General features: G+C 39.9%; 1 protein-coding gene across 1 annotated transcript in view; it reads right to left on the reverse strand.

The window, feature by feature from the left end:
- LOC124859272 (serine/threonine-protein kinase 32C-like) overlaps positions 1-27,160 on the reverse strand; it is a 122,113-nt gene that overhangs the window by 44,266 nt on the left and 50,687 nt on the right. Inside the window, exon 3 of the mRNA XM_047351975.1 lies at positions 7,563-7,714. Within this exon, the coding sequence (XP_047207931.1) occupies positions 7,563-7,714 (152 nt within the window). The remainder of the gene's footprint in view (positions 1-7,562; positions 7,715-27,160) is intronic.

A 27,160-nucleotide genomic window follows, 5' to 3' on the forward strand; every position in this document is an offset into this window, starting at 1 on the left:
AGAAAAAGGAATCAGTGTCGTCTCAGCAGGTGATGATACATTTTTTTTCTCTGAAGTAATCCATTCGGAGCACCCTCAACTCTTACACAAGGTCTCTGTGAAGTTAGGGAACGGCTGCAGAAATTACGGCGGGCTGCGGACTTAACAGTGGCTCCCCCCTCAGCTTCAGGCAGCCTTCACCTCGCTGATGGGATTCAGAGTGGGCTTTCACAAGGCTGCTTCCAAATGCTTTTCTTCTGAAGCTGCATCTTCAAAAGCACAGCAGAATAATTCAGGCTGGCTCAAAAAAAAAAAGCAGAAGCCCATTTCCAGACACAGAGCGTGCCTCAGTGTATGCAGGTATGAGCTGCAGGATATCTTACAAATCCTCTTAGTCTGCACTTTTCTTTGTCAACAAAACAAATCAATGCCAAACACTTTCTCTCGACAGTCATGCATGTCTCCTTTCTGGTTTCCTGCATTTTCAACCCATTCCTGTTATTGTGGGAAGCATTACCTCAACTGACAGCAGTTTGGTGTGTTTCCCATATTCTCTGACGCTTTCAGACTGCTTCTCTGGCTCCCTTCCGGCACTGTATCAATAAAAGCACTCCTGTGAAGCTTTATCAAAGCTGCCGTTTCTCATGAGATGCATTTTTTTATTGTTTGCTTTCGAGAATTGGCTGTTCCCAAAAACCCCAGCTGGTCTGTCGCACATCCATTAATAATGAACTGAAAGCCCAAATGCCAAGTGCCAGAAATCGTAATGTTCTGTGTGAGGAGCCAAATGGATAAGGCAACTGTCAGATCTCCCAGGGTATGGAGAAAAACACACACACACTACGTGCCCACGCAGTGAACCAATTATTTTCCTCGCTGTTATACAGTAAGAGAGACAATTGGAGAAGGAAGCAGAGTTCTCATGTTTAATAAATCTTAGCTTTGGAGAAACAAACCAGAGAGAAATGTGCTCTCAGTTGATTTAATTAATAAATTATGTCTGGAATCTGTTCCTGCAATTACTTATAAAACATAAAAGAAGGGCTTTGCAGCCACTCTTTGATTATAATAGAGATAGAGAAGGAGAGCATTGAGAAGATTACATGGTTTTCAGACTTTCAGTAATAATAAAGATGCACAAAGTAGAACTGATGGCTAATCTCTAGGATATTCTCTTCAGATGAACTAAGTGTGTCAGAGGTGTAACTGAGTATAATTGCATAGGCATTCTGTCCATATACTGGGTTAGAAATGACAAATAGCTTCTTTACAGTCCAATCTGTTTCCTGCATCGGCTGAAGAATCGTTGTGTAATCCCCTGAGATTTGAGAACAATTTTCAGCACTCCTTACGAAGCAGTTCTTTACTGTCCTGAGGAGGAATCAGATTCCAGTTCTGTTTTTCTAACAACAGGTCTGTAAAATCTTGTTTTTTTCCCACGTCTTTGACAGCTGACAGTCTCTCTGGGGGTTATCTTAATGACGCAGGAAGCCCTTAGAAGATGATGCTCTTAGTTTCAAGGTGGGATCCAAGCTTTTATCCATGATTTTCTTTGATTGTGGTCTAAATTGATTGAATGACAGAATTATATTCGAACTGATGCTCTCAGTATAAGCAGGTCTGTATTCATCTCCTTCTTCTATTACATAACGTCTCTCACTATCAGCTGAGCACAAACAGCCATGGAAATAGAAGGTTTTTCATGATCACAAGTTAAGTACACATATTGCATCAACAGGTAGCAGCAATAACTCTAACTTTTCTGTCCAACCTCATCAGTCTCTCTCATAGTTGAGAAGAAACATTGTCCAAATCTTCTTTACAAGGTTGCTTTAGCTCATTGAAGCCAAAGCAAAGCAACGCAACAGCATTTACATCCAGTTGAAGTCCTGACTGTTGATTATTTTTTCAGCCATTTTGGTGCAGATTTGCTGCTGTGTTTGAGAACATTCTCTTCTTGATGACTCATCTGTTGGACAGAGGATCTCAATGACTGAAAGATGCCCCGTTCCTGTGGCTGCAAAACAAGTCCAAACCAGAACCCCTCCACCACCGTGCTAGAAAGATGGAGTGAGGTGTTTCTCTCCACACCAGACTTCATTAGATTGATCTCATCTGTCCAAACGGCATTATTCCAGCCTCCATTCACATTCAGCTTTACATGACAACTTGTTTTTTTCTAAAAACCTTTCCAAACAAGCCCTACTTGTTCAGTCTTTGTCGAATTGTCCTGTCATGAACTTTAACATTCAACATGCTAACTGAGACCTGTAGAGTCTGAGACAGAGCTCCTGGCTTGTTTGCAATCTCTGAGCATCCCCGAGTCTGACATTGGAGGGAATTTGCTGAGAATATTAGCAGCTGCTTAAATGTTTTCCTCTTATGAATAATCTGTACAGTAAAATGATTACAATATGACCATAAAGTGTGGAAAAAGAATTATAACCCTTCCAAGGTTGATGGGCATCAACAATTAATTCCAAAAAATGTAATTGCTGATGTCTTTCCGTTCTGATATTTTACCAATAAACACACATGCAAGCTTCAGACCAGCAAAAGTGAAAACTGCTGCTTTAAGCCCATCTGGGAGAGCTTAAATCTCACTGTAGCAGTGGGGGTGCCTTTGAGTTTCTCATAACCTATATTGACAGTAATGGAAACGGTCCTTTCCCATGACTGTAGATGACTTTAACACAGAGTTATTCTGGTGTTTTTTATCTGATCACATATAAAATAAAAACAACACAATCAACTTAAACGACACAAACAATCATTCGCTTCTATAAGACAATGAGTTTCTGCATGGGAAAACTTTGTGCATCTTCATTAAGGGTTTTAAACTTCGATGTCAGGTTAGACCTGCTGCGACAGAAGAAATGAGTCATTATCAGAGTCACGCTGTAGCTATATAAAAACAGCCCAAGGAAGAAATTTGTGCTAATGATTTAAACAATCTAATTGTCTTGGAAAAGGTTTTTTCTTATCCTAGTGCCTCATTCGCTTTTTCAACCCACTCACTCAATCCAAGCTAATCCTAACTTCCTCTACTTATCTAACAATATTCAGCAGGCTGATGAAAGTGGAAGCTCTTTTGTTTTCTTACTCCTTTCGATAAAGCTGCTTCTCTCATATGTTTCAGTTCGCTTCTCGACTGAAAGCCAGTCATTGTCTCAGGCCGTTTCTTGACACAACGCCACCCACTCTGCTCAGTCAACCAACCTTCCTTCCCAGCATCATCTTCATCACTTTTTACCACCCACACATCTGTTTTCCTGAGTCTTTGTCTATCCGTTGCCCCAATTTAAAAGGGGACATATCATGCAAAATCCACTTTTTTAGCATATAAATACATTTTGTTGTGTACTTTGAGGCTGCAGTAATGTAGAAATTTTGAATTTAGTCTCTCCAGTGCTGCGATTATATTCTGTTTGGGTCATATTTATCAGTTCAGTTTTCTCTATCATCCGTTACGTTTTTTGAACTATTATGTTATAGTGTTTGCTGCAGAACAGCTAAACGAGGTCGTGGACGTCTGGCTAACCAGTTTCGAGAATCCGCCATTTTTATTTCTCACTGATATTTTGTAGTCCAAGCTCAAATATTCCAAAGCTGCAAGTCTAAATGTTTGGTTTTTGGGTGTATTAACCCGCACAATTCAATAAACCACCCCCCAGTATCAGAACCTCTTTGAAGTGCCTGGTAAAATTTAGTTTTTTCTGGAAATGTTCCCTCATCAGTGGAGGAATTCCTCTTCGTTTGCGTGAAGCACTTCCAGGGACAAGTACCCTCAGCAACCTCCGCCAGTATCAAAAAGGATTTGCTGCAAGACTTCATCTGATTAAGGGGTCAGTTCCTTCCGTCTATACAAACGATGGACACAGCAAAGCAGTAAGCTGCAAATAACGCTAAAATTACAACAAACTTTATTTCAGACATGAATTTATTGTGTTGATATGATGTCCTGGCCATTGTGTTGATAGCAGTAGCATCGTGCCCTTTGCTTATGTTAGTGCTGTGTGCTGCTTTTAGCTCCTTGAGGACAGAACTGTACAGCGTGTTTTAAATATCATCATTAAATAAACAGTTATGCGTTGTTTGTGTCTGGTTTCTGCGCCATAAGATAATTGTATATCTGCTATCAAACTACAAAAATGGCAGAACGGGGTGGAGTGGAACGCTCTTTGACCTGGAGGGGGGCAGGGTGTGTTGAGCCTCAACAGTTTTTAAAGAGACGGCACCAAAACGAGTTGCTCCCAGACGCACCTCAGAACAGGGGCTAAAGAGGAGCCTGTGGAGCTGCAATAACAAGGGGTTCAGAACAACGCATTGCAGTTCCACCTTAAATAGACCACAACTGAATGATTTAAGTGTGAAAAGGAAGAATTTAAAAGCACGATGTGTCCCCTTTAATGAATGGTTTGATCAGAACATTTAAATAGGTTGAATGTTTGATGAAAAGATCTCTCTTTGGCAAGATGCAGAAGATCTGTTCAAGAAGTAGTACATGTAGGTGTTCTGCTGCAATGACAAAAAGAGCAAGAACAGACGGCTCCTCTCAGGTCTTCTTGATTGCCACCAGAAAGCTTTTGACCAGACGAGGGCACCACCCTGCCTTTATAAAATGTTGCAGTTTTGAAGCGGATGCAAGATAAAGTGACTGAAGTGAACCCATAACAAAAACTGCTATTTTTGCATCGCATCATTCATCAGGAGATGTTGTGCAGTTTAGTGCGAAAATTTAGCCATGTTGTTGATGTTGTAACTAAAGTAGTTAATTTCATCAGGACAAGAGTAACGAATTACAGACCTGTTGTTTCACTGTTGGAAGAGCTTGACAGTGAACAGTGCAGCCGGACCGCTGTGAGACGGCTCATCCTGGGCAAGATGCTTAAAAGAGTATTGGACCTGAGAGCAGAGATTCAAGAGTTTTCTGAAAAGAAAGATGAGTACATCCAGGAGCTTGCAAACCATTGGATGGAGGATCAGACTCTTTCCACACTTGAGGAGGCATGCTCAGAGCATGTTGCTTCTCTTTGGATCTACCTACATCTGTGAACCAACATTCTCAGTGGTGAAGTTGAACAAATCCAGATACAGATGCTCTCTTGATGATGATCACCTGTTTGGTGCCCTTTGCATATCCACCTGACTGCACTGCTCTTGTTCAAGCCACAAACAGGCTGGATTTCTCTCACTGAACACTTAGAGAGCCGAGGTAAATCAAATAAAAAACTGGGTACAGTTATTGCTTTTTTATGCATAAAGTTAAGGTGATGTTGGTCTTTGAAAACCAGTTAACAAGGTTATGATGCTATTTCACAAATGCTCCAATAATTCACATTTTGTATAGTAGTTTTATAAATGTTAAACAGTGAAATGTGCTCCACACTTCTTTAATGTATTGTTTGATTTACAGTTTGATATATTTGCCTCACTGTTAGTTGCTGCTGTTTTATGATAAGTTATGATTGAAAAATAATTGCCCAGCTTTGCTCTTGACCTCTACCTAGACATTTTTCCACAGCAGAAAGATGAAACTTTTACACCGACATAGAGTTTCAAGAATTATTGTTTTCCATGTTCTTTTGAAAGTCTGGTCAGAGCAACAAGACAAATCACTTTTTTTTTGTAGTCAGCAGTAAAAGTAATAATATGTGTAATATGTGTAAAAACAGCCTCTCTTGTATTTTTTATTATTGTTTTTAATAAATTGCTCTTTTATCCAAGAATTGGTCCCAAACATATTTATGTTGACAATCAAAAGGTACAAGAGCTCTGTGGTTTGGTGAGTTTTTATCTTAAACTGGGTGAGGTAGTTGGAAAGGCTCCCTGGCTCCAGAGTGCCAAGAGTGGACAACACTTGTCCTTAGATGCTAAATGCTTTGGACATTATGGAGTTTTCATGGTTAGGACGCAACTTCAGTGTCCCGCGGGAGACAAAGACATCTGTAAAGTGGCACACTAGGTGTATGAAAACCTCTGATTTTGAAGAAACTACTAATAAACTATATAAAAAATCTCTCTTTTTATTCGGGCAACAAGCAAATAAAAATATTTTTGGTAATCAGACCTAAACCAGGAAAAGTTTAGTCTGATTCAATGTAAGTAAAAGTGACTGGCCTTTATTAAACTGCGTATATACGGTAAATTAATTATTTTAAATGTTCGTACATGTATGCATATGCATGTATTTAATCCAACTTCCTAAAACTCCTTCACCACACTTGCATCTGACATAAAAATACACTGTAAGAACTATGCCAACCATACACTAAAATGGCCATGAAATGGCTTTAAAACAACAGAATGTCTTCCATTATTGTTATTGCTTTTCTGGTGTCTCAAATATCAAACCGTGTGTGTGTTTTTATGTGAAGTGTTCTGTTTAAATACTGTAGGTTAAATTAGAAAATGAGGGCCTATGTTTTTTCAAATGACATTTCTGTCACTACTGTAACACTGAAGCCAAGAAACGTAGGAAATACAGACTATGTGCTGCCAGTCTGTGTACAAATCCTAAGAGGACATTTCTTTTTTTGGCTGCACTGCCAAGCACTAAAAGATACCAACTAAAGAGAAATCAAACTGAGAAAAAAAACACGGCACCACTGCGACTGTGGTGGGAGGAAAGCTGAGACGTGGTCGCTATGTTCCCCCAGCGAGATGGACAAGGACCTTTTTGGAGAGTCTCATGAGCAGGGAGAGGAGGTGTGAAACTTCTAATTCCCACATAGCTGCAAAGACAGTGTGTTTGTCACTAATGGGCACTCAAAATAGTGCTGGATGCAGAATTTGAGAGGGAGAGTGGAGCAGCCCAGCACATTGGAAACTAGAACACGGAAGGTTCTGGCAGCCACACACTCCTACAGGGAATTATATAAAAAATATACACATAGAGCCACTACTGTATGCTCATTAAAATGCCCCCAGCTTCTCCAAGCAGAGGAGCATCTCTAACAGGCTAAAACATCCAATAGATCCAACTTAAATCACTCAGAACTTTATGAAGTCCAAAACATTAATTTGTTTGGTTCGTTGCATATAATCAGTTCATCACAGAATGTGTCAGGTACTAAATTTACTGGCAGCGATTACTCTGAAATATGCACCTATTCTTCCAATTACAAAGAAGTACAGCACTTTGTCTAATAAGCTTTGAATGCTAGCTCTGCAATTACATTTAGAAATGTGTCCCGCCTGAGAATGAGAGCCTTGAATAATGAAGTCAGCCTCCATTCACTCACATATCAGGCTCGAGGGAGAAGTAAGGTCATTTCAAAGCGTGGTAATTATCAAATGTGTGCTTCATGGGCGCAGAGTCAAAATTAATATCCCAAAATCTCTCCTGTGTAAATTGTTTCTCAAGTTAACAGCTGTTGGTTTCTGGGGGGAAAAACTTGTTCCAAGGTTTAATTAAACAAATGCATGCCTGCTACAAAATGAGTTTCTAATATCCACAAACAGAGCTTCCATTTAAAGGCTGCAGCGGATCTGAGGGGAAGCATGCACTCTGCAAAATGCACAGACAGATGAAGCAAACAACAGCAGACCACACTGAAAGTGTAAAAACATTGGATAGTCACCAGAGATTTACTAAAAATACATGTTCAATTTCCTGTAGGATCTCAAGCTCTCTAAAGACGTTTCGGACCTCATCTCTCTCTATGCACTGCTGTTTGTTCATGTACTTCATGGCGTACATCTTCTCTGTGTCCCTCTTTTGCACAATGCATACCTGCAGGCAGCAAAAACAAAGTGGGGGAAAGGAGGGAATGGGGAGGGAAAAGGGAACAGAGAAAGAAAAAGTTAAACAGGTTTCATTGGTTTGAACAGATACAAGAAAACAGCCATTAATACACAGCAGGAATGGATATTCCCAGGGTGAGTGGTTGGATATGGATGGATGGATGGATGGATGGATGGATGGTCCATGGATGGATGGATGGATGGATGGATGGATGGATGGATGGATGGTCCATGGATGGATGGATGGTTGGATGGTCCATGGATGGATGGATGGATGGATGGATGGATGGATGGTCCATGGATGGATGGATGGTTGGATGGTCCATGGATGGTTGGATGGTCCATGGATGGATGGATGGATGGATGGATGGATGGATGGTCCATTGATGGATGGATGGTTGGATGGTCCATGGATGGATGGATGGATGGATGGATGGATGGATGGTACATGGATGGATGGTACATGGATGGTCCATGGATGGATGGATGGATGGTTGGATGGTACATGGATGGATGGATGGATGGATAGATGGATGGTTGGATGGTACATGGATGGATGGTACATGGATGGTCCGTGGATGGATGGATGGATGGTTGGATGGTACATGGATGGTCCGTGGATGGATGGATGGATGGTTGGATGGTACATGGATGGATGGTACATGGATGGTCCGTGGATGGATGGATGGATGGATGGTTGGATGGTACATGGATGGTCCGTGGATGGATGGATGGATGGATGGTTGGATGGATGGATGGTACATGGATGGATGGATGGATAGATGGACGGATGGATGGTCCGTGGATGGATGGATGGATGGATGGTTGGATGGATGGATGGTACATGGATGGATGGATGGATAGATGGACGGATGGATGGATGGATGGTACATGGATGGTCCGTGGATGGATGGATGGTTGGATGGTACATGGATGGATGGATGGACATTTATAGTATTCATTAGTTTCACATATATATTTAGACATGCAAAATAAATCATTAAATCAAATTCCCAGGTTGTTCCCAGCTGGATGAGGTAACTACCCCTCAGTCAGAAAAATAATGATGAGCTCAGCGGCTCTCATGAACATCGGTTTCAAAGCCAGTTCTTCCAAACAAATCACCTCATAATTTATTCATGCAAGTTGTGTGGTTTTTCGTCAGGAAGTGTGTCTGAAAGGTCAGCTGCAGGACAAGACTCCAGAGAGGTGAAACTCATTACAGTAACAGCAATGTCCACAGCCGATACGTTGATCATGTGGCTGCTGCAATCTCTGCCCTGCACACATATAATGACTTCAGTTTTCAGGATTACTTGTCAATCTTCCCTCCGTCCTTGATTTTACCTCGCTCCTTGTCCTACTGCTATACTATACGGAGAAAAGTCTTTTGATTCTAGCCTTTTATTTACCGGGACATGGAAATGATTTGGTCTTTGCCAGGTTGTAAAATTATATACAAAAACACACAACAAAAAAACACTTTTTCATTAGTTATTCAAGAAATACAAAGTGAATATGTAAGAACTTTGTGTACCAAGAGGGGAAGATATTAGCAATTACAATACCACAATAAGTGTTGGAATGGTTAAAAGGCCATTTCCAAACAACCTGATGTCCAAGTATCCATAGTAGGAAGTGTAACTTTTTCTGTATCCCTGGTCCAAGACGCCTGAATCACATGGGCTAATCACCACCTCAGCATGCAATCAAGTATTTGAATAAGAAATATTACAAAAGGAAAGCATTTAAACTTTCTAGACAGCTTTGCTTTTAAATCCATCAAACTCATTTAGCTTGTTTGTTTCCGTCTCGGTTTTCTAACCGTTCTCAAAATCTGGCAGCAATCCTTATGATTCCCTTGTGGCATTAATGAACCTGAGGTTAAATGTGCAAAAACAAGTGTTTTAAAGTCCACGTTTTAAAAACTCCCTTTCTGTATTGGAAATTTTAAATCTTTTTATCCTGCTGTTTTTTTATTTATTTATCAGAATTGTCCTTTTGCTGAAAGATAAAGCACAGATTGAGCAATTTTGCAGTAAATTCACTCCAAGATCAGACCTTGCAATACTCATACAAACTGCAAAAAAGAAAGAGGTCCATCCCAGACCTTACATGCCTCAGTTAGCATGTTAAATCTTAAAGTTTATGACAGTAAAATTAGAAAAGGACGGTACAAGTGTGTGTTGGTTGGACGGGTTTGCAAAGTTGCATCTAAAAGAAATCTTCTGGAACAGCTAATCAGAAGACAGATTGAACGGATTATTTAACAAGACAGAAGAACTCCTGCTTCAAATGGTAAAAAAAATTGATATATATTAAAAGAGAAAACAAAGAAATTGCAGCTGTAGGTATTTATGGTCTAGTTTTAGAGACTTGTTTTGTATCCACCTAAATGCATTCCTAAATATTCTATAAGAAAAACACCAGAAGAGTTGAGGAAAAATGATTGCCCAACTGCAAGAGCATGCTAGGGGAGATACAGAGAGATGTTCTACAACATCTCTTGTGACAGAAAACATATATTTGCAGTTGTAAATTGCAGTTTCATGGGAACATCAACGGTGCTTTGAAGAATCCCCCAAAGGACATAAAGGCTTAATGTGAGTTCTAAACAGAGACCCCACCTTTCACGCAGTCAGTAAAATGCTTACGAGGGCCAGAGGGAAAACAAAAACACTGATTTGAACAACTGAGAAAAGGGGATTAAGAGAACCCTGCAAGATTTTATTTTTAATGGAAACAGCTGCTTTGACTGTATGAGATAAGTTTGTTTGGGTTCTTTGAAAAGTGCATCTGCACGGCAAGGACGGCAAGTATCTGAATCTCACCATGATGGCGGAGTCGGGGTTTAACTGAATTACTTTGATTGTTTTAGCTGATTAGATTTCCTTCTGCATGCTGAGGCTGTGAAAGAGAAATCTTCACAAAGTAAATCACACCAATGTTCACTCCTCAAATCCTATTTTATCCTAATTTATCCTAATTTACCAAACCTGCAAATATTAAAAGGACCTTTTAAAGAACTTTTCCAGACCTTTGGCTGGAATAATGGTGATGGTGATTTTAACATGTTTGTTGTCCTGACAAACCATTCGTGAAGGACTTTTTAAGCCTCATGGACTCATTTTACGCAGTGTGTCTGGGCTGCCCAGTTCACTAACTTCTTCAATTAAAAGTATGTCATGCTAAGACTGTCATGATACAAATTACCTCAGTTCTTGGTTACATTTCACCTGCCAGACTCTATTAAACACTGTGGCTCCACTGAAGCCCAGGTTACCTAAACCTAGTCTGAGTCGTGGCTAGATGAATCAACTTGTATGATTAGACGCGAGTCTTGAAGAGCAGAAAGTAAATGGAAGAAGGAAAAGTATAATTTCAAAATTTAAAGGACTATTGGCTTCGTCATCAGGCAGCTGTGAAAGATGCTAAACACTTGTCAAATATTATCCTGTCAAACTGACAAAAACTTGCATATTATTCAAAACTATTGATAATACTGTACATGTTCCACAAACTGTCTGCAGTGAACCCTCCTTTGAGGCATGTGAAGAGTTTCTGAATGTTTTTGTGAATTAGCTGGGAAATGTTCGGGCTCAGACATCTCTCCCTGCCTTTGCCCACCAGTCTTAGCTTCCTGCCCTGCTGCTTTCCACCAGCTCGAGCCGGTGACTTTTAACTGTTTAAATGAGATTATTGGTCATCATAAGCCCTCAGGCTCTCCTACGGATGCACTCCCACCTAGGTGATTTAAAGAGGTAATTTCTACTGGAGCCTTCTGTTCTTGCTGTTATTAACAGTGGTCTGTCCTGTGGTGCTGTTCCAAATTACTGGAAACATGGCATAGTGCAGCCTTTCATTAGAAAAGTCTAGCCTGGATCCAACTGTTGTGTCAAATTTTAGACCAATCTCCAAGCTCTCTATTCCTTTGAAAATACTGGAGGAAATAGTCTATATACATTTGATGGACTTTTTTAAATGGCACATAACATTTCTGGGTTCTTTCAGTCTGGTTTTAGGTCACTTCACAGCACAGAATCTGCACTGCTCAGCGTTTTTAATGATATTCTTTTAGCTAATGACTCTGGAAACTGTGTGATCCTAGTTTTATTAGACTTAAAAGCTGCATTTGATACTGTGGATTAAAATATTTTAATATTTAATATTGTTAAGACCATTTAATAGGCATTTGAGGAATTGCCCTTGACTGGTTCAGGTCCTACTTGACAGAAAGGACATTCTGTGTCTGTGTCTGTGGCAATATTATATTTTCCTCTGTTTACCCTTTCTTATGGGGTCCCACATGGCTCAGTTCTTGGGCCTCTGCTTTTTCATTGTTCTGTTTTTCTTTTAGGCTTCCATAAATTTTTTTGACAGAAAGACAGAGGTTTTGCTTTTTAGTTCTGGGGTCTCCAGTGGGTTGTCCTCTGTAGAGCATGGCCCTCTGGCTCAGTACATAAAACCTATTGTCACTAACCTTGGGCTGAAATGATTTTAATCTTGACAGGCAGATCAGCTCAGAGGTAAAATCTATTTTTTAATTAACTGAGACAACTTCTGAAAGTGAAACATGTTCTTTTAAAACAGGACTCTGAAACTGTAATCCATGTTATTAATCACAACACGGCTCAAATACTGGTAAATCTTTATACTGTGGTGTCTCACAGACATCCCTGTCTTGGCTCCTGCAGCTGCAGAATGCAGAGAGAAAAAGCACATAACTCCTGTTTTTAGCCTCACTGCACTGCCTGCCTGTTCATTTTAGGGTGTTTTATAAGATTCTTTTATTTGATTTTAGGTTTTTATGTGGTCTTGCCCCGCCATACTTCTCTAAGCTTTTGTAATGGCATTTCTCCCCCCAGTTCACTCAGGTAAGCGGACCAGCTTCTCCTGGATGCTCCGAGGACGCAGTGGAAGTCAGAGTTGATGGAATATTTTCCGTGGCAGCTCCAACTCACTGCTAGTTGACATCAGACAGCCCTCTTCACTTGGGAATTTAAAATCTGCTCTTTAAAGTCATCTTTTATCTTTCTACCTTTCATGAGAGAGCTCATTTTATTTGTTTGAGTTATTTCATAAAATCTTTTATGTGTCTTCTCATATTAGTGTTTTACTGTTTATATGTGATATCTGTTCAGCACTTTGGTCAGCTGTGCTGTTTTTAAAGTGCTTATAAGTAAAGTTGCCTTGTCTCGACACTGTGGGAGCCTTAATGTTGTTATGGAGACTTTGTGACCCCAAGATGTCCCTCTTTGCTGCAGTTCTCCAACAATTGTGTTTTTTGGATACAATCCGGGTTAGCACCCGAACATCCCTTTCAGACAGCTTCCTCTTGCGTCCACAGTTAATTCTGTTGGATGTGGTTCGTCCTTCTTGGTGGTATGCTGACATTACCCTGGATACCGTGGCTCTTGATACATCACAAAGACTTGCTGTCTTGGTCACAGATGCGCCAGCAAGACGTGCACCAACAATTTGTCCTCTTTTGAACTCTGGTATGTCACCCATAATGTTGTGTGCATTTCAATATTTTGAGCAAAATTGTGCTCTTACCCTGCTAATTGAACCTTCACACTCTGCTCTTACTGGTGCAATGTGCAATCAATGAAGACTGGCTACCAGGCTGGTCCAATTTAGCCATGAAACCTCCCACACTAAAATGACAGGTGTTTCAGTTTCATTGTCCAACTCCTGTATATATCAATTGTTAAAGAGCTGCCATGTATGAAACAATGATAAACCATTTTCTGATGCATAACATTTCATCTTCAGTTTCCGTCTTTTCTTTGAGCAAACAAGTTTTTGTTCTTTGCAATGTGGTCAAGTTTTGATTTCATTTAAATAAAAAAAATTGACAGTTCTGTTGTTTTCACGGTTTTTATTTAAAAGTCTGTAGATGGTAAGTGATTTATTGTTCGTCCTGTCCTAATGCAAGGTTGTTTTTTTTTGTATGTCTGTGCACCACCTGTGTAAAATTTCCCAGTCCATTAAATCGAACGCACCAATCTCATTGGCAACCGTTCTGTTTTGGAAGTAAGCGCACAAGCGCTCTCGTGTAGCGTATGTTAAAATCTCAGGTCATAAACGGTGTTTTCGAGCTGTACTGTGTTGTAATTCAGCAAAATAACATGAAACACAACTAGTTTCTCTCTCTTTACTTTTAACTGGAGTATTTAGCGGCGAGCAGACAGACATTAAACGTAGCGGTGCTCGTTTTATATGCTGGCCGTTCACAACAGCCTCGAGCTCCGAGGAGAGAGAAGCAAAGCAAGAGCATTGAGACTCCAGCATAGCAGAACAGTTCAGAAACTATCTGGAATGAGGGGAAAATAACTACATTTATATTTTAGACTGTCTATTGGTAGCGGATCTGATCTTCTTTGTGTGCTCGTGAGTTTTTGCAGCCGTAACTGGTTCTGGATGACGGCTTCATAGCAGACAGCCGTTCCTCCCTCTTCCCGGTACTGAGTACAGGCGCAGAATCTTTTAGTGGTACGCACTACCGGACCGTACCGGCTCACTTTCACCTCTGCTCATGGGATAGAAACGCACATTCTGATGAACCTAAGAACATTCAAGTTGACATTTGTTTCATACATTTCAATTTAGGTCGGGCATGCCAATAATTATAGCACAAGTGACCTCATAATAAAAAATGTTATTTCTAAACCAGCTAGATTGAAAGACATTTATGTTGATGCTGTTTAAATCTTTACTATATGTGTGGAGGGTGCTGTATACCTCTCTGTTGGTTGTCAGTAAGAAATGATAAAACTAGATAAAGATTCCTAAAATATTGAAGTGGAGGCAAATTAGTCCCAATGTGACATCATGGATATGTTCCATTATATAGAAAGCACTAAATATTTTAGCAGCCTAAAAGTTTAAGAAACTATTCTATACAAATATTTTCCACAATCTTTTCGTTTTTTACCCACACTTACCAGGACCTGGAATACTAAAACCAAATTCCATATAAGACAGTGCTGGACTCTTGTGTGAAAGCCTTTTCCAATCAAACAGATATTCCACATTGACTCATATCCCACCAGCCACACATTATGAGCAACCATCAGGAACCGGTTGGCTGAGTAAAATTATAAAAACAAGGATTTATTCATGTATGCATAGAGTATATTAGCAATTTCAATGCCTCAGAGCAGTTTTGTAGATGGCTGAAGTAGTAACAATTTAGAGGCAAAAGGGGTGAGGTGGAAAGTTTAAAGAACTATCTGCATATGAATGTAGACATTTTCAGCTCAACTTAAATCTGTTGAAATGGAAGGTTCAAGCAATCATTCTAACGTGAGTATAGGACACACACAAAGGAGTGATGAATCCTAAAATCTACCAAAGTAATTTTGTCAAATTATCTCCAAAATGCTAACAAATGTGACACTGAGGCAAAGTTTAATTTAGGAACACTTTCCGTAGAGGCTGCCCCTGGATGCTGCTCAGAGACAAAGTTCTCTTTGTTGTAAGACAGGAAACCTGAAGTGTCTTGGCATGTTGACCAGATGAAGCTCAGCATCCCGCCAGCAGGGTGCCATCCACTGGACAAAATAAACCACTGAATAACTGGCTTCCAAACACAAAAACACTGCAAACAATTCATCCGTGGGCATAAAACATTGACACAAACATTAATTACAGTTGGTTCATTGAACTGAGGTGAAGGCGAAACAAATGCAAAAAAACTTAATTTGCTTTCTGAAAGTAAAATGATGTCAGATAAACAGCTTGTGATGGTTAGAAGTGGTTAGAAGTGGTAAGTGGTTAGAAGCACAATCAGATAACTTAATGAAAGAGCTACATTACCAAATAAATCACCATTTCTAATGACTAGTTAATAATCTGATGTAGGGCTGCACAATATATCACAAATGTATCATTATGGCACTATCACTATAAGCAATGGGGCTGCACGGTGGCGCAGTTGGTAGCACTGTTGTCTTGCAGCAAGAAGGTCCTGGGTTCAATTCCCTGCCTGGGGTCTTTCTGCATGGAGTTTGCATGTTCTCCCCGTGCATGCGTGGGTTCTCACCGGGTACTCAGGCTTCCTCCCACAGTCCAAAGACATGCTTGTTAGGTTAATTGGTCACTCTAAATTGACCTTAGGTGTATGAATGAGTGTGTGCGTGGTTGTTTGTGTGTTGCCCTGCGATGGACTGGCGACCTGTCCAGGGTGTACCCTGCCTCTTGCCCATAGACTGCTGGAGATAGGCACCAGCTCCCCCGCAACCCACTATGGAATAAGCAGTAAAAAATGACTGACTGACTATAAGCAATATGAAAACAACTACCTGTGCTGCAAAGACTCTTTGCTAATTAATTAAGTAGTCTGCATTCAGGCTCCCTATGCCTCTAGACATGTAATTTAATGCAGCATAAAAGGTTTTAGAAGAAACGTCTTCTACCTATCTTCTTTTTCTTTTGGCTTTTCACTGAAGGGGTCGCCACTGTCCGTTTTCTACCTATAGTAACACAAACCTTTGTAGCACAAACATTTGAAGTTGTTATCAACATTAACAAAATTGTCCTGATTTCCAAGTACACAGTACGCAAACAGGTAAGAAATAATACATTTGTTGGTGATTATTGTGTAGCATTGATCACAGTTAACGTGAGGGACAGACAAGCTGGTATTAAACTTTTCATTATAGTTCATGATGCTTGACAATAACAACAAAATAATATCGGAAACATTAAGCTCTCCACCTATCCAACTGCTCACAGGAACAGCGCCCTGGTTAAGGAGAAAATATAATTAAAAGGGAGCATTTAAGGTCACTAGACTGAGCAGTGTTTGGTGTTTGGGCTCAGCTCCAGATCCCTTTTCTCCGTGCAACTGGAAGGAAGACGGTTCCTGTTAGGCCTTCTGTCACAACAGCACCCACTATCTCTCACAGCCAGCAGGCCACAGCACCAGTTTATCTTTAAAAGAGAGCCTTTTAGAGGTGGCCAATCGATTTACATTAAGGCTGGACCCATCTGTTTCTCTACTGACAGTGTGAAAGAAAGCAGACTCTTTGCATGCGGTGGTTTGAAAGGAAAGGGAGATGTAAGTGAAGGTCTACCTCCAAGAGGACCACCTGTCTGTCTCATCCTCAAAGAAGGCAGCCGCTCCCACTTTTAACAGTCCTGAGCTCTGAAGCATGGCATTCACTTTGTTTTCGTTGTTTTTTTACTGCATCCCATTTATTATTTAATTGGTTCTCAGGTGGTAGAATGAAATAATGACGAGTTTTATGGTCCGTTTCATGGAGTTTATCTGGATATGGTCTCTCAGATGCGCCTGGCAGCAAAGGGCCTTTTTCCAAAAATATCAATCACTCTGCATTAGGCCAGGATAGTTAGAAACACAAACAGTGAACATAAAACATCTACGAACCTATAAACGGCACAACCTAATTGAAAAAAACATATTAAAATAGAAATTTCCCAGTTGAGAAAAAAAAGTGATTTGGTAGTATACGTGTGCAGACCACTTTATTATTTACAAATTATTATATATTTTTTTAAATAACCACCATGTTCAGACTCGTGTTAAACAGGAGTCAGAAAACACATGCCATCAATTAAAACACTGCTAAATAACCCCAAATAAAGTTCAGCTGTTCCATTAGGCTTTTACAGACATTTTCTTTGTCGTTTCTCACAGCACAAGCCATAGTGTGCATAGAGCTTATAAAGCAACAGCTTAATCTCATTGCCAAAAGATATCGGTCAGAAGAAGACACATTTAAGGTTTTCCAAAACCCTGTGGTAAAATGTGTAATGGTCTCATAAAACCAATTTGAAGGTTGGTCTCTCTAAATTGCCCTTAGGTGTATGAATGAGTGTGTGCATGGTTGTTTGTATGTTGCCCTGCGATGGACTGGCGACCTGTCCAGGGTGTACCCTGCCTCTCGCCCATAGACTGCTGGAGATAGGCACCAGCTCCCCTGTGACCCACTATGGAATAAGCGGTAGAAAAAATGAAAATGAAAAAATCTCAAAACGGGTGCAGTGTTTGTTCCATTTTTGCAGTTATCTGGTTTGGAAACTATCCCACAAATTTTTGCGAGATAACGCAAAGACTATTGCGTGAGAACGCAAAAAATATTGCGTGGGAACGCAAAAAGTATTGTGAGCGAACGCAAAAGTATTGCGTGGGAACGCAAAAAGTATTGCGAGATAATGCAAAGACTATTGCGTGGGAACGCAAAAGAAAAAAATCCCCCCATGTCCCCTCGTGGACTCCGTAGAAAGGCTTCATCAAGGGAAGATATTAAATAAATATGTTGTGAAATAGAAAAAAATTGAATGTACCATTAAATGTACAATTTATTTAATACATCATTAAATATTAAGTGTACCACTAATTACGTCATGTCGTCTTTAAAATTATACTTAATTATTCAGTGGCACATTTAATTGCATAATAGTCCATTTCATGATATAATGGTATATTTATTGTTTCTAATGATGTATTAAATAAATAAATGGTACCTTTAATTTAATGGCACATTTAATGTTACATTTCTTTAATGTTACATTTACTTCACTTATGGGACATTCACAACATTTATTTATTTAATGATGATTTTATTGTATTAAATTTGTCCAGTTTGACCCTCCATTCTTGATGCCTGTATAAGAGGTCATGTCAGAATTTAAATCAGGTGTTCTGGAGCAGACACACATCTAAAACCTGCAGGGAAGAGGTCCCTGAGGACCAGGGCTGTGAACCATTGAGCTACAGTTTCTAAATTGTGAAGGTAATGCCTTTTTACCCTTTTGTTCACCGAGTACAGTTCTCTTACTAGGTGCATTTTTCTTTCGTTTCAGCAACTTGAAACATAAAAGTAATGTCATTGTTCAAAGGAAACGATCACTTAATAAATAAGTAAAATACAACTATGTACATTTTGTTTATTCAACTAAGATAGGCATGGTCTGTTTCCTTGTTTCATATTTTATTATTTCTTCATTATTATTCTTTTTACTTTAACTGGCCTTTACTACAACTAAAAACAGGGACCTAACTGGTCCTTCAAAGAAACAAATTACCAAAAGACTAAATGAAGAAAACAAAAATGGGAGTGGCACAGGAGTGGGAGTCGTTCTGAATGGGAGCAGGATGGGAGTGGGAGTCAATTTACCAGGAGTGGGACGGGACAGGATTTTTTTTGTTATGCTGACCTGGGATTGGGATGGGACAAGAAATTTTTCTGTGGGAGCGGGATGGGACAGGAGAGAAAATCCACTCCCATGTCACCCTCTAGTTTCTGCTAGAAATATGAAGATGAAGAGAAACTTCCTCTTTTAGCCTGGCAACGACTAAAAGCAAACACCCGAATTAACAAGCAGGATGGCTTCACATGAAGAACATTAAAGTTTTGGAATGGCCCAGCCAGAGTTCAGATCTGCATCCAATCAATGATCTGAAGGGTGATCTGTGATCTGACCGATTTGAAGCATTTTTGCAGAGTAGGCAACAGTAGGCAAACATTAGTGTGTCTAGTGTGTCTTGCTGATAGAGTACTACCAAAAGTACTCTACCAGAGTACTACCAAAATTCAAAAAGTTTTTCAATGAAGTATTAATAAATGAAAACTTATGCAACCACACAATTTAATGTTTTTCAGTTGGGCTATGCAGGATTCATACCACACTGGGGGTGAAAAAAGTTTCTAAATTATTTATCTTGGTTTAATGTTTTTTCATTATAAAACCTGGCATTTTGAAGGGTATCTGTATACTTTGTATTTTCACTGCATGTTCTGAATATGAGATGTAGCACACAGAGCATGCAGAAAGGCCAGGGGACGCCTCATAGTTACTGCAATCTACACCGTTCTAAATAAAGTCATAATGGTATTTGTGCAATTTATGACACAACAAGAAGCATCATTAAAAACCAAAGTCACAAATATTTCTGCAGAAAATTCCTCTTGGGATTCATGGTGACCTATCTTTTTTTTGGATGACCCACCTCCTGCAGATCTGACAAATTTTATATTCCGCAGAGGTTATGTGTCCAAAAACAGCTCCAGTCCTCCTGTCCAGGAGGATGGTAATTTACTGTGTCATGAATTAAAGAAAGAGATATTTATCGAGACTTAGAATCATCTTGATTGAATGCGGGTACGAGAATAATGTTCTAGAGTGTCACCTGTGTTACACCAGCCTCTCTTTTAATGCATGCAATTAAAATACAAAGCTTGATTAAGTCCAAGAGGTGTATTCTCTTCGACTTTCATCAAAAACCTTTGCACATGAGGCCCAAAAAGCCCTAACACAACAAATCTAGAGAGAAATTAGCAACAACCTTCACGAGTTATGAGTAAACCCGGCAGGCCTACACTCAAGAGCCTAAAAACCTGCTTAAAACAGCTCTGTACTCTCCACTAACAATGTGTTTCATCCATCACAGAGGCCCTATTAGATCCCAGCAAGTGCCACTTCAATCTTACTCATGGCTTTTATGATACAGAAGCTGGTGACAAAGGCAAGTGCTGAGCCTTGCTGAAGGACACTTGACAAAAAGCAATGATTGAATTTACGGTATTGCAGAGGTTGTAAACCTTGACAGTAAACCCTCAAGGGCTTGGAGGATTTAAAACATGATTTATGGTACCCAAAAACGAAGCAATGTAGTATATCAATATATTACTGTTATTTGAGACGGCAGTATGGGCTGGATGTCGTTTTGTCACTGCACAGTGTATTTTTATGTTGTTCTTTTCTTAAATGGAGCATAAACCAAAATAAAAGCTCATCTCACTCTTGTATTTTTTATGACTACTACTCCCAGCAGCACTCATGCAGATTCTTGTTTTTTTACCCAACACTTTTGTTGTTATTTTAAAGGCAGAGAAGTTATGGGGATAGATTTTTTATCAGATGGGTAGCTTCACAAAGCGATGCAATTTGCCAAATTTTTTGCATGTTTTCGCTAGTTACATGAATCATAGATCATATAACATACATACAGATGAAAACACCACTGAAGCCATATGGATGCGGGCTTGCTCCTACTTTTCAAAGACAAAACACATTGCTTCAAGAAGTCCAAAAATTCCAAACCCCTGGCAGATATAGATTTAAAGAAGACTTTTTATTTTATCAGGATTCCATTCCCAGAGCTGTGGATCTCTGCAGCTCCTCCAGAGTTACTGCGGGCCTATTGGCTACTTCTTTGATTCGTTTTTTAACTTACTGGCCTGTGAGAGTTCAGGTGGATGGGTATGTCTTGGTAGCACTTGTACATGCACTTGTGTACTACTTTGTGGTGGTCCGTCACCAAATATCCAAATAAATACATTGAGGTTTTCGGCTGTAATGTATCAAAATGGGGGGAAAAAAAGGTCAAGGGGGCTATGAATAGTTTTGTAAGAGATTTCAGTGGACCTCCATCTTTCTCTCTGGCTCCAGCTCCTCCCCAGACCCCCCTCTGGTTGATTTCAGAGTCACATGCTCCTTAAACACATGCACTTAAAATTAAATTAAATGGTTAATAGCGAAACACATCCCCTGGTAGGTAAAAACTGAGAAAAAATTGAAGAACGTTTAAGTTGTGCTTCAATGTGGTGAATCACTGCTAAATAAATCCCAGGCATGCATGCACGTTGTTTACTTTTCCAGTCTATCACCTGGCTTCTCCTCCTCATCCTCTTCACCATTATCTGCTATAGACAGCAAGTCCAGTTGTTAGCAATCAGTTGTTGTCAGGAGGGTCTAAAGCTCCAGAGACGTCAAGGCACCAAATAGAAGAAAAAAGGCTGGGTTTAAATCTATTGGATTCAGTTAGGAAGCTGCAGATTTAGTAGTTTTTTTTTTTTAGGCCAGATAACTGCTAAGCCGGCCCAATTCCTCCGACTAGCACATGAGGAAGAAAACACGGACAGGCAGAAGACTGGTGCCTCAAGGGATGAGGGAAGGTGGAGGGAGAGTAGCTTGGATCTTTCACCATTACTCCATAAGAAATACAGTTATTGTACCTTGACTAGTAAAATCTATTATTCCATGAGGTTGAATCGTGCTTCAAGTTGTTTATATGTCTAACAGTCAGCTTCCCAAAATACTGGTTCAATCAAGTTGTTGCCTCTGAAAAACCTCTGCCAGAGGGTTTACATACTTTACTTCAAATAATACCGAGTGGATCCTCCTCCTGCAGAAGGATTGCTGCAATCTGAGAAAACTGAGATCTTCATCCTCCACTACAGCAACATTCAGAATATAACCAAAAACAGCTACATCAGACCAATGCAGTGCTAATGGTTGATTGTTTCATAGCAAATAGGGTTTAAAAGCTTAGTAAAGTCAATCCAAACTAAGGTTATAAAACTCTGGGAAGCTGAAGAACCAGAAAAAGACCTGGAATTTTAAATAATTAGGGTGGCCCTCAACAATGAGTTTAAATATAGTTGGGTAAAATATATTCATTCATCAATTCATGTTCTATACCCGCTGAGGTTTGCAGAGGGCTGGTGCCTATCCACAGAGGTCATCTGGCGCAGCACCCCATCACTCTCCTTCTTGGTCAAATAGCCCTTACACAGCCTGGAGGTGTGTTTGGGGTCATTGTCCTGTTGAAAAATAAATGATGGTCCAACTAAACGCAAACCGGATGGAATAGCATGCAGCTGCAAGATGCTGTGGTAGCCATGCTGGTTCAGTATGCCTTCAATTTTGAATAAATCCCCAACAGTGTCACCAGCAAAGCAACCCCACACCATCACACCTCCTCCTCCATGCTTCACGGTGGGAACCAGGCATTTAGAGTCCATCCGTTCACCTCTTCTGCGTCGCACAAAGACACGGTGGTTGGAACCAAAGATCTCAAACTTGGACTCATCAGACCAAAGCACAGGTTTCCACTAGTCTAATGTCCATTCCTTGTGTTCTTTAGCCCAAACAAGTCTCTTCTGCTTGTTGCCTGTCCTCAGCAGTGGTTTCCTAGCAGCTATTTTACCATGAAGGCCTGATTCACACAGTCTCCTCTTAACAATTGTTCTAGAGATGTGTCTGCTGCTAGAACTCTGTGTGGCATTGACCTGTTCTCTAATCTGAGCTGCTGTTAACCTGCGATTTCTGAGAGTGGTGACTCGGATGAACTTATCGTCCCCAGCAGAGGTGACTCTTGGTCTTCCTTTCCTGGGGCGGTCCTCATGTGAGCCAGTTTCTTTGTAGTGCTTGATGGTTTTTGCGACTGCACTTGGGGACACTTTCAAAGTTTTCCCAATTGTTCAAACTGACTGACCTTCATTTCTTAAAGTAATGATGGCCACTTGTTTTTCTTTACTCAGCTGCTTTTTTCTTGCCATAACACAAATTCTAAAGGTCTATTCAGTAGGACTATCAGCTGTGTACTGTATCCACCTCCTGCACAACACAACTGATGGTCCCAAACCCATTTATAAGGCTTGAAATCCCACTTATTAAACCTGACAGGGCACACCTGTGAAGTGAAAACCATTTCAGGTGACCTCCTCTTGAAGCTCATCAACAGAATGCCAAGAGTGTGCAGAGTAGTAATCAAAGCAAAAGGTGGCTACTTTGAAGAACCTAGAATACAGGACATATTTTCAGTTGTTTCCCACTTTTTTGTTCCGTATATAATTCCACATGTGTTAATTCATAGTTTTGATGCCTTCAGTGTGAAGCTACAATATTCATAGTCATGAAAATAAAGAAAACACTTTGAATGAGAAGTTGTGTTCAAACTTTTGGTCTGTACTGTATTTTAGAATAATCTTGACAAAAACAACCACATTTCATGCAGAGAGAACAGAGTATCAATACTAATTCTCAATCACAGGCATATAGCACACTGCTTACTGTTAGGGTATTGATGCCACATCCCCTACATGCACTGTGCATTCTTTCTTTCACAAAGACGGATGATTTCCAAAACCCTGGACTACTGAGGTCACAGTTTTAAATCTAGAGCACAAGACCACTGAAGTCAAACATTTGAGCCTGTGGACTACATAGAGTACAGCACGTTTTGACATTATTTAGTATACACCGTTTTTCTATGGTACTAATGTTTAACTTGCAAATATCACAGATGTCTGCAATACCTAAACAATACGTTTATATTTCAGTTTGTATATGATGCAGTTTGTTCAAATTGCCTCGACTTTCCAGTTAATTCCCATAAATTCCCCTTAATGTTACAGGGATTAAACTTTATAACTTATATATAGTCACTCTAAACCTTATGGTAATGTGGAAGAGCCACTACTTGGGAACATTTCACAGCAGTAACATCATAAAACTGAATTTATAGAGATTTAATATTTAAAGCCTAAACCACACATTTCTGGGGACTTGTGATTGTTTTAATGTGTCTCTTGGAACATAAATGCTGCAAAACCTTTTTACTTTACCATATTAAATGCATAAAAGAGCCTATTCATTTGTTTAATAAATATTTTCACCAAAGTTACATGATTTTATCAATTTAATTGAACATTTACACTGTGATATTCAACATGGGTAGCTGGATTTAAATGTTCTGGATTTAGAAGTGGGTTTTTGGGTGGATTGGGTTTCCTCCCTGCAGAAGCCAACGCAGCCATACCAGTCTGGTATTTGTAGTGCAATTTCTAAGTAGTTGTTGCCATTTGGATGGTTTTACCACTTGGCAGAAAGTAGCAAGTGTCAAACTAATGCCCATTTCGCTGCCAGTATGCAGGTTTTCTCAGTCGCACATTGTGTTGTAACAAGATAAACAAAGTTACTGCACCTGTCAGTGGTCATAATTTTATGGCTGATGGGTGAATACAGAATAGGATGAAAACACACAGCCACAAACACACATAGTCAGCCTTCTTGCCAAAAGGTGAATTTTGGAAACAGTGCTTTGAGAGAGGCAAGTGAGGCAAACCCAATTTCAGGGTCTGATAAACATGTCATCCTGGGAGAAGAAGGAATAATTTCTACTTTCATTTGGTTCATTCCACTGGATGTCTTCTGGTCTGCAGCGGCTGCTGTCAACCCACTGGAAATGTAAGTGTTTACTGAGCTCAGCAATCCATTTGTTCAACTCCAGGATGCACTACTACTGCAGGCATCACCATGAATAAGTGCTCCTATAAATTGGGCTTCCGAGACTGAAATCAAACACTAGGACTTTTACAAAACAGAAAATGTACATAATTTTAGAAAGCAATAAATACAATTACCCTAATAATATACGTATGTTGACACCAGCACAAGAAATACATCAGGGTCTCAAACACTTTTATGCATAATAACAAATTATCCCGGCTGCTTAACAAGCCTTCATATCTGATTAAGACTGTCCTACGGTCTAGGAGTGCCAAGAACATTAAAACACAGCTGGATCAGCCTTTAATACTACTATGCTTTCAGTACTCTCCAAGTATTGTTTCCCTGATATTTTCCTGGCCATCCTGCCGCAGTGCAACCCAACGGGTTTCACAACTAGACTAGGATGTTTCCTTGTCACAATCTCTGGTGTTCCCCTACATATAAGAGCATCAGTTTCAGACCTGCTAAGGAAGCTTTTCATCAGCTTATCACAAAGCCTGAGAAGATGCAGGTGAAAGGTATTTATGTGCAGGAGCATGCTATCTTGCCCAATGTTGACCTGTTGCCTGACCTTTATGTTTGACAGGATTAGATTTTGCACATAATCTGCAGCCTGAAAAACTCTTCAGTTCCCAGCAACCTGCACGGCCCAGCCCGGGTGCAATTTGGAGATGTGTGCACCTAGCACATTTAATTTCTATGTGCAAGAGATCTGAGCACAGCACAGTATCTAACAGCAAGGAGAACATGAAGTACTCATTAAAGCTACATGGTGAGATTATTTGTGGTCCAAGCCAGAGCAGCCTCTTCATGCAATTTACATTGCAACAGTAACTTAAGTGGAGTGCTGCCAGCATCTCCAGGGCCCACTTTTACTTTTCTGATGACCGAGTCATGCTACTAGGTACCAGCTCAACAGAATGAAGAAGCTACCAACACAGTCATTCATGCTGCACCCCAGACCCCAATATGTAGCCACCACAATAATAAACTGACCTGATTTCCTTACAAAGGTTTTGTGCAGGCTCAGAACAGTCGAGCAAGTCTCACAGGAAGGAAGGAAGGAAGGATGGATGGATGGACGGACGGACGGACGGAAGGATGGATGAATGGCAGAAAGTTTATGGGATTTAAATGAAAATACAACATGTGTAAATCTAAAGCCAAACCTTTAATAAATCTTAGCTTTGGAGAAACAAACCAGAAAGAAATGTGCTCTCAGTTGATTTAATTAATAAATAAAATTATGTCTGGAATCTGTTCTTGCAATTACTTATAAAAAGAAGGGCTTTGCAGCCACTCTTTGATTATAATATAGATACAGAAGGAGAGCATTAAGAAGATTACATGGTTTTCTGACTTTCAGCAATAATAAAAATGCACAAAGTAGAACTGAAGACTTATCTCTGGTATATTGTTCTCAGATGTACTAAATGTGTTAGAGGTGTAACTGAGTATTTTATTAAGGATGAGGCAGCTCATACATATTCAATGTAGCAGAATCAGCAATCCCATACCTGGAATCATGTTCCAGATTCTCCGGATGAAAATATACAGATGCTGTAAGAACGGTGCCGTAACCTCAGTGAAACTTTACGTTATATCACCTAACTTCATGAAAGGATACAATGTTCATACACTTTTCCCACAGTAAATTCAAGCATTTTCAAGATAAAGTTTCAAACCTTTCCAGCACTAAACATTGGAGCAGTCTGTATCTCTGTCCGCCTTTTCTTCATTAAGCTTTAAAACCACAGAAAACACAGCATGCCCTGTTTGAAGGAAGCCTATCAACAATCTAAAATGCTGAACAACTGAGTAAAATTCTCCAAGTTGTAGTATTAATATAAAATGAACATATAAGCAGAAGGAGCCCAACAGACATTAGAAGCGCAGCATGCATGACGGAACATTGTTAAGCTACTTTTTGCGTAATTTAACCATTAGCTAACCACCTTTACTAGGGCTTTCAATAAAAATGTTTTATTGTTGCACATTTTAAAGTACAGTAGATGACATAAAACCCTAGCTAGTACCATCCTTTAATCAATTTGCAATTTACCAGCAAAGTTGTAAACTAGCTTAAATTTAAGATTCTCTCCCACAACTAATGTTTAACGCTGGAGAGCCCCAATTCTCCCATCATGAAAAGCTGCAGGTCCTTCTTGTATATGTCGCAGGAATCTACTTGAGGATTTGGTCCTCGTTTCAACCATGTTTTGTGTCTAGCGTTTCGAGCCAGCGGTGACTAAAACAGCAACCGCCTGGCATGCTGTTTGCTCCCACTCACCGGAGATGTGCGCCACTACCAAGACAGTTACATGCTCAAAGTAGGTCTGCTTCATAGCTATGCCAGAGGGCGCTGCCGGTCCAGCACCCTCTGGTC

The sequence above is a fragment of the Girardinichthys multiradiatus genome, chromosome 22, assembly GCF_021462225.1.
Source record: "Girardinichthys multiradiatus isolate DD_20200921_A chromosome 22, DD_fGirMul_XY1, whole genome shotgun sequence".
Taxonomy (NCBI): domain Eukaryota; kingdom Metazoa; phylum Chordata; class Actinopteri; order Cyprinodontiformes; family Goodeidae; genus Girardinichthys; species Girardinichthys multiradiatus.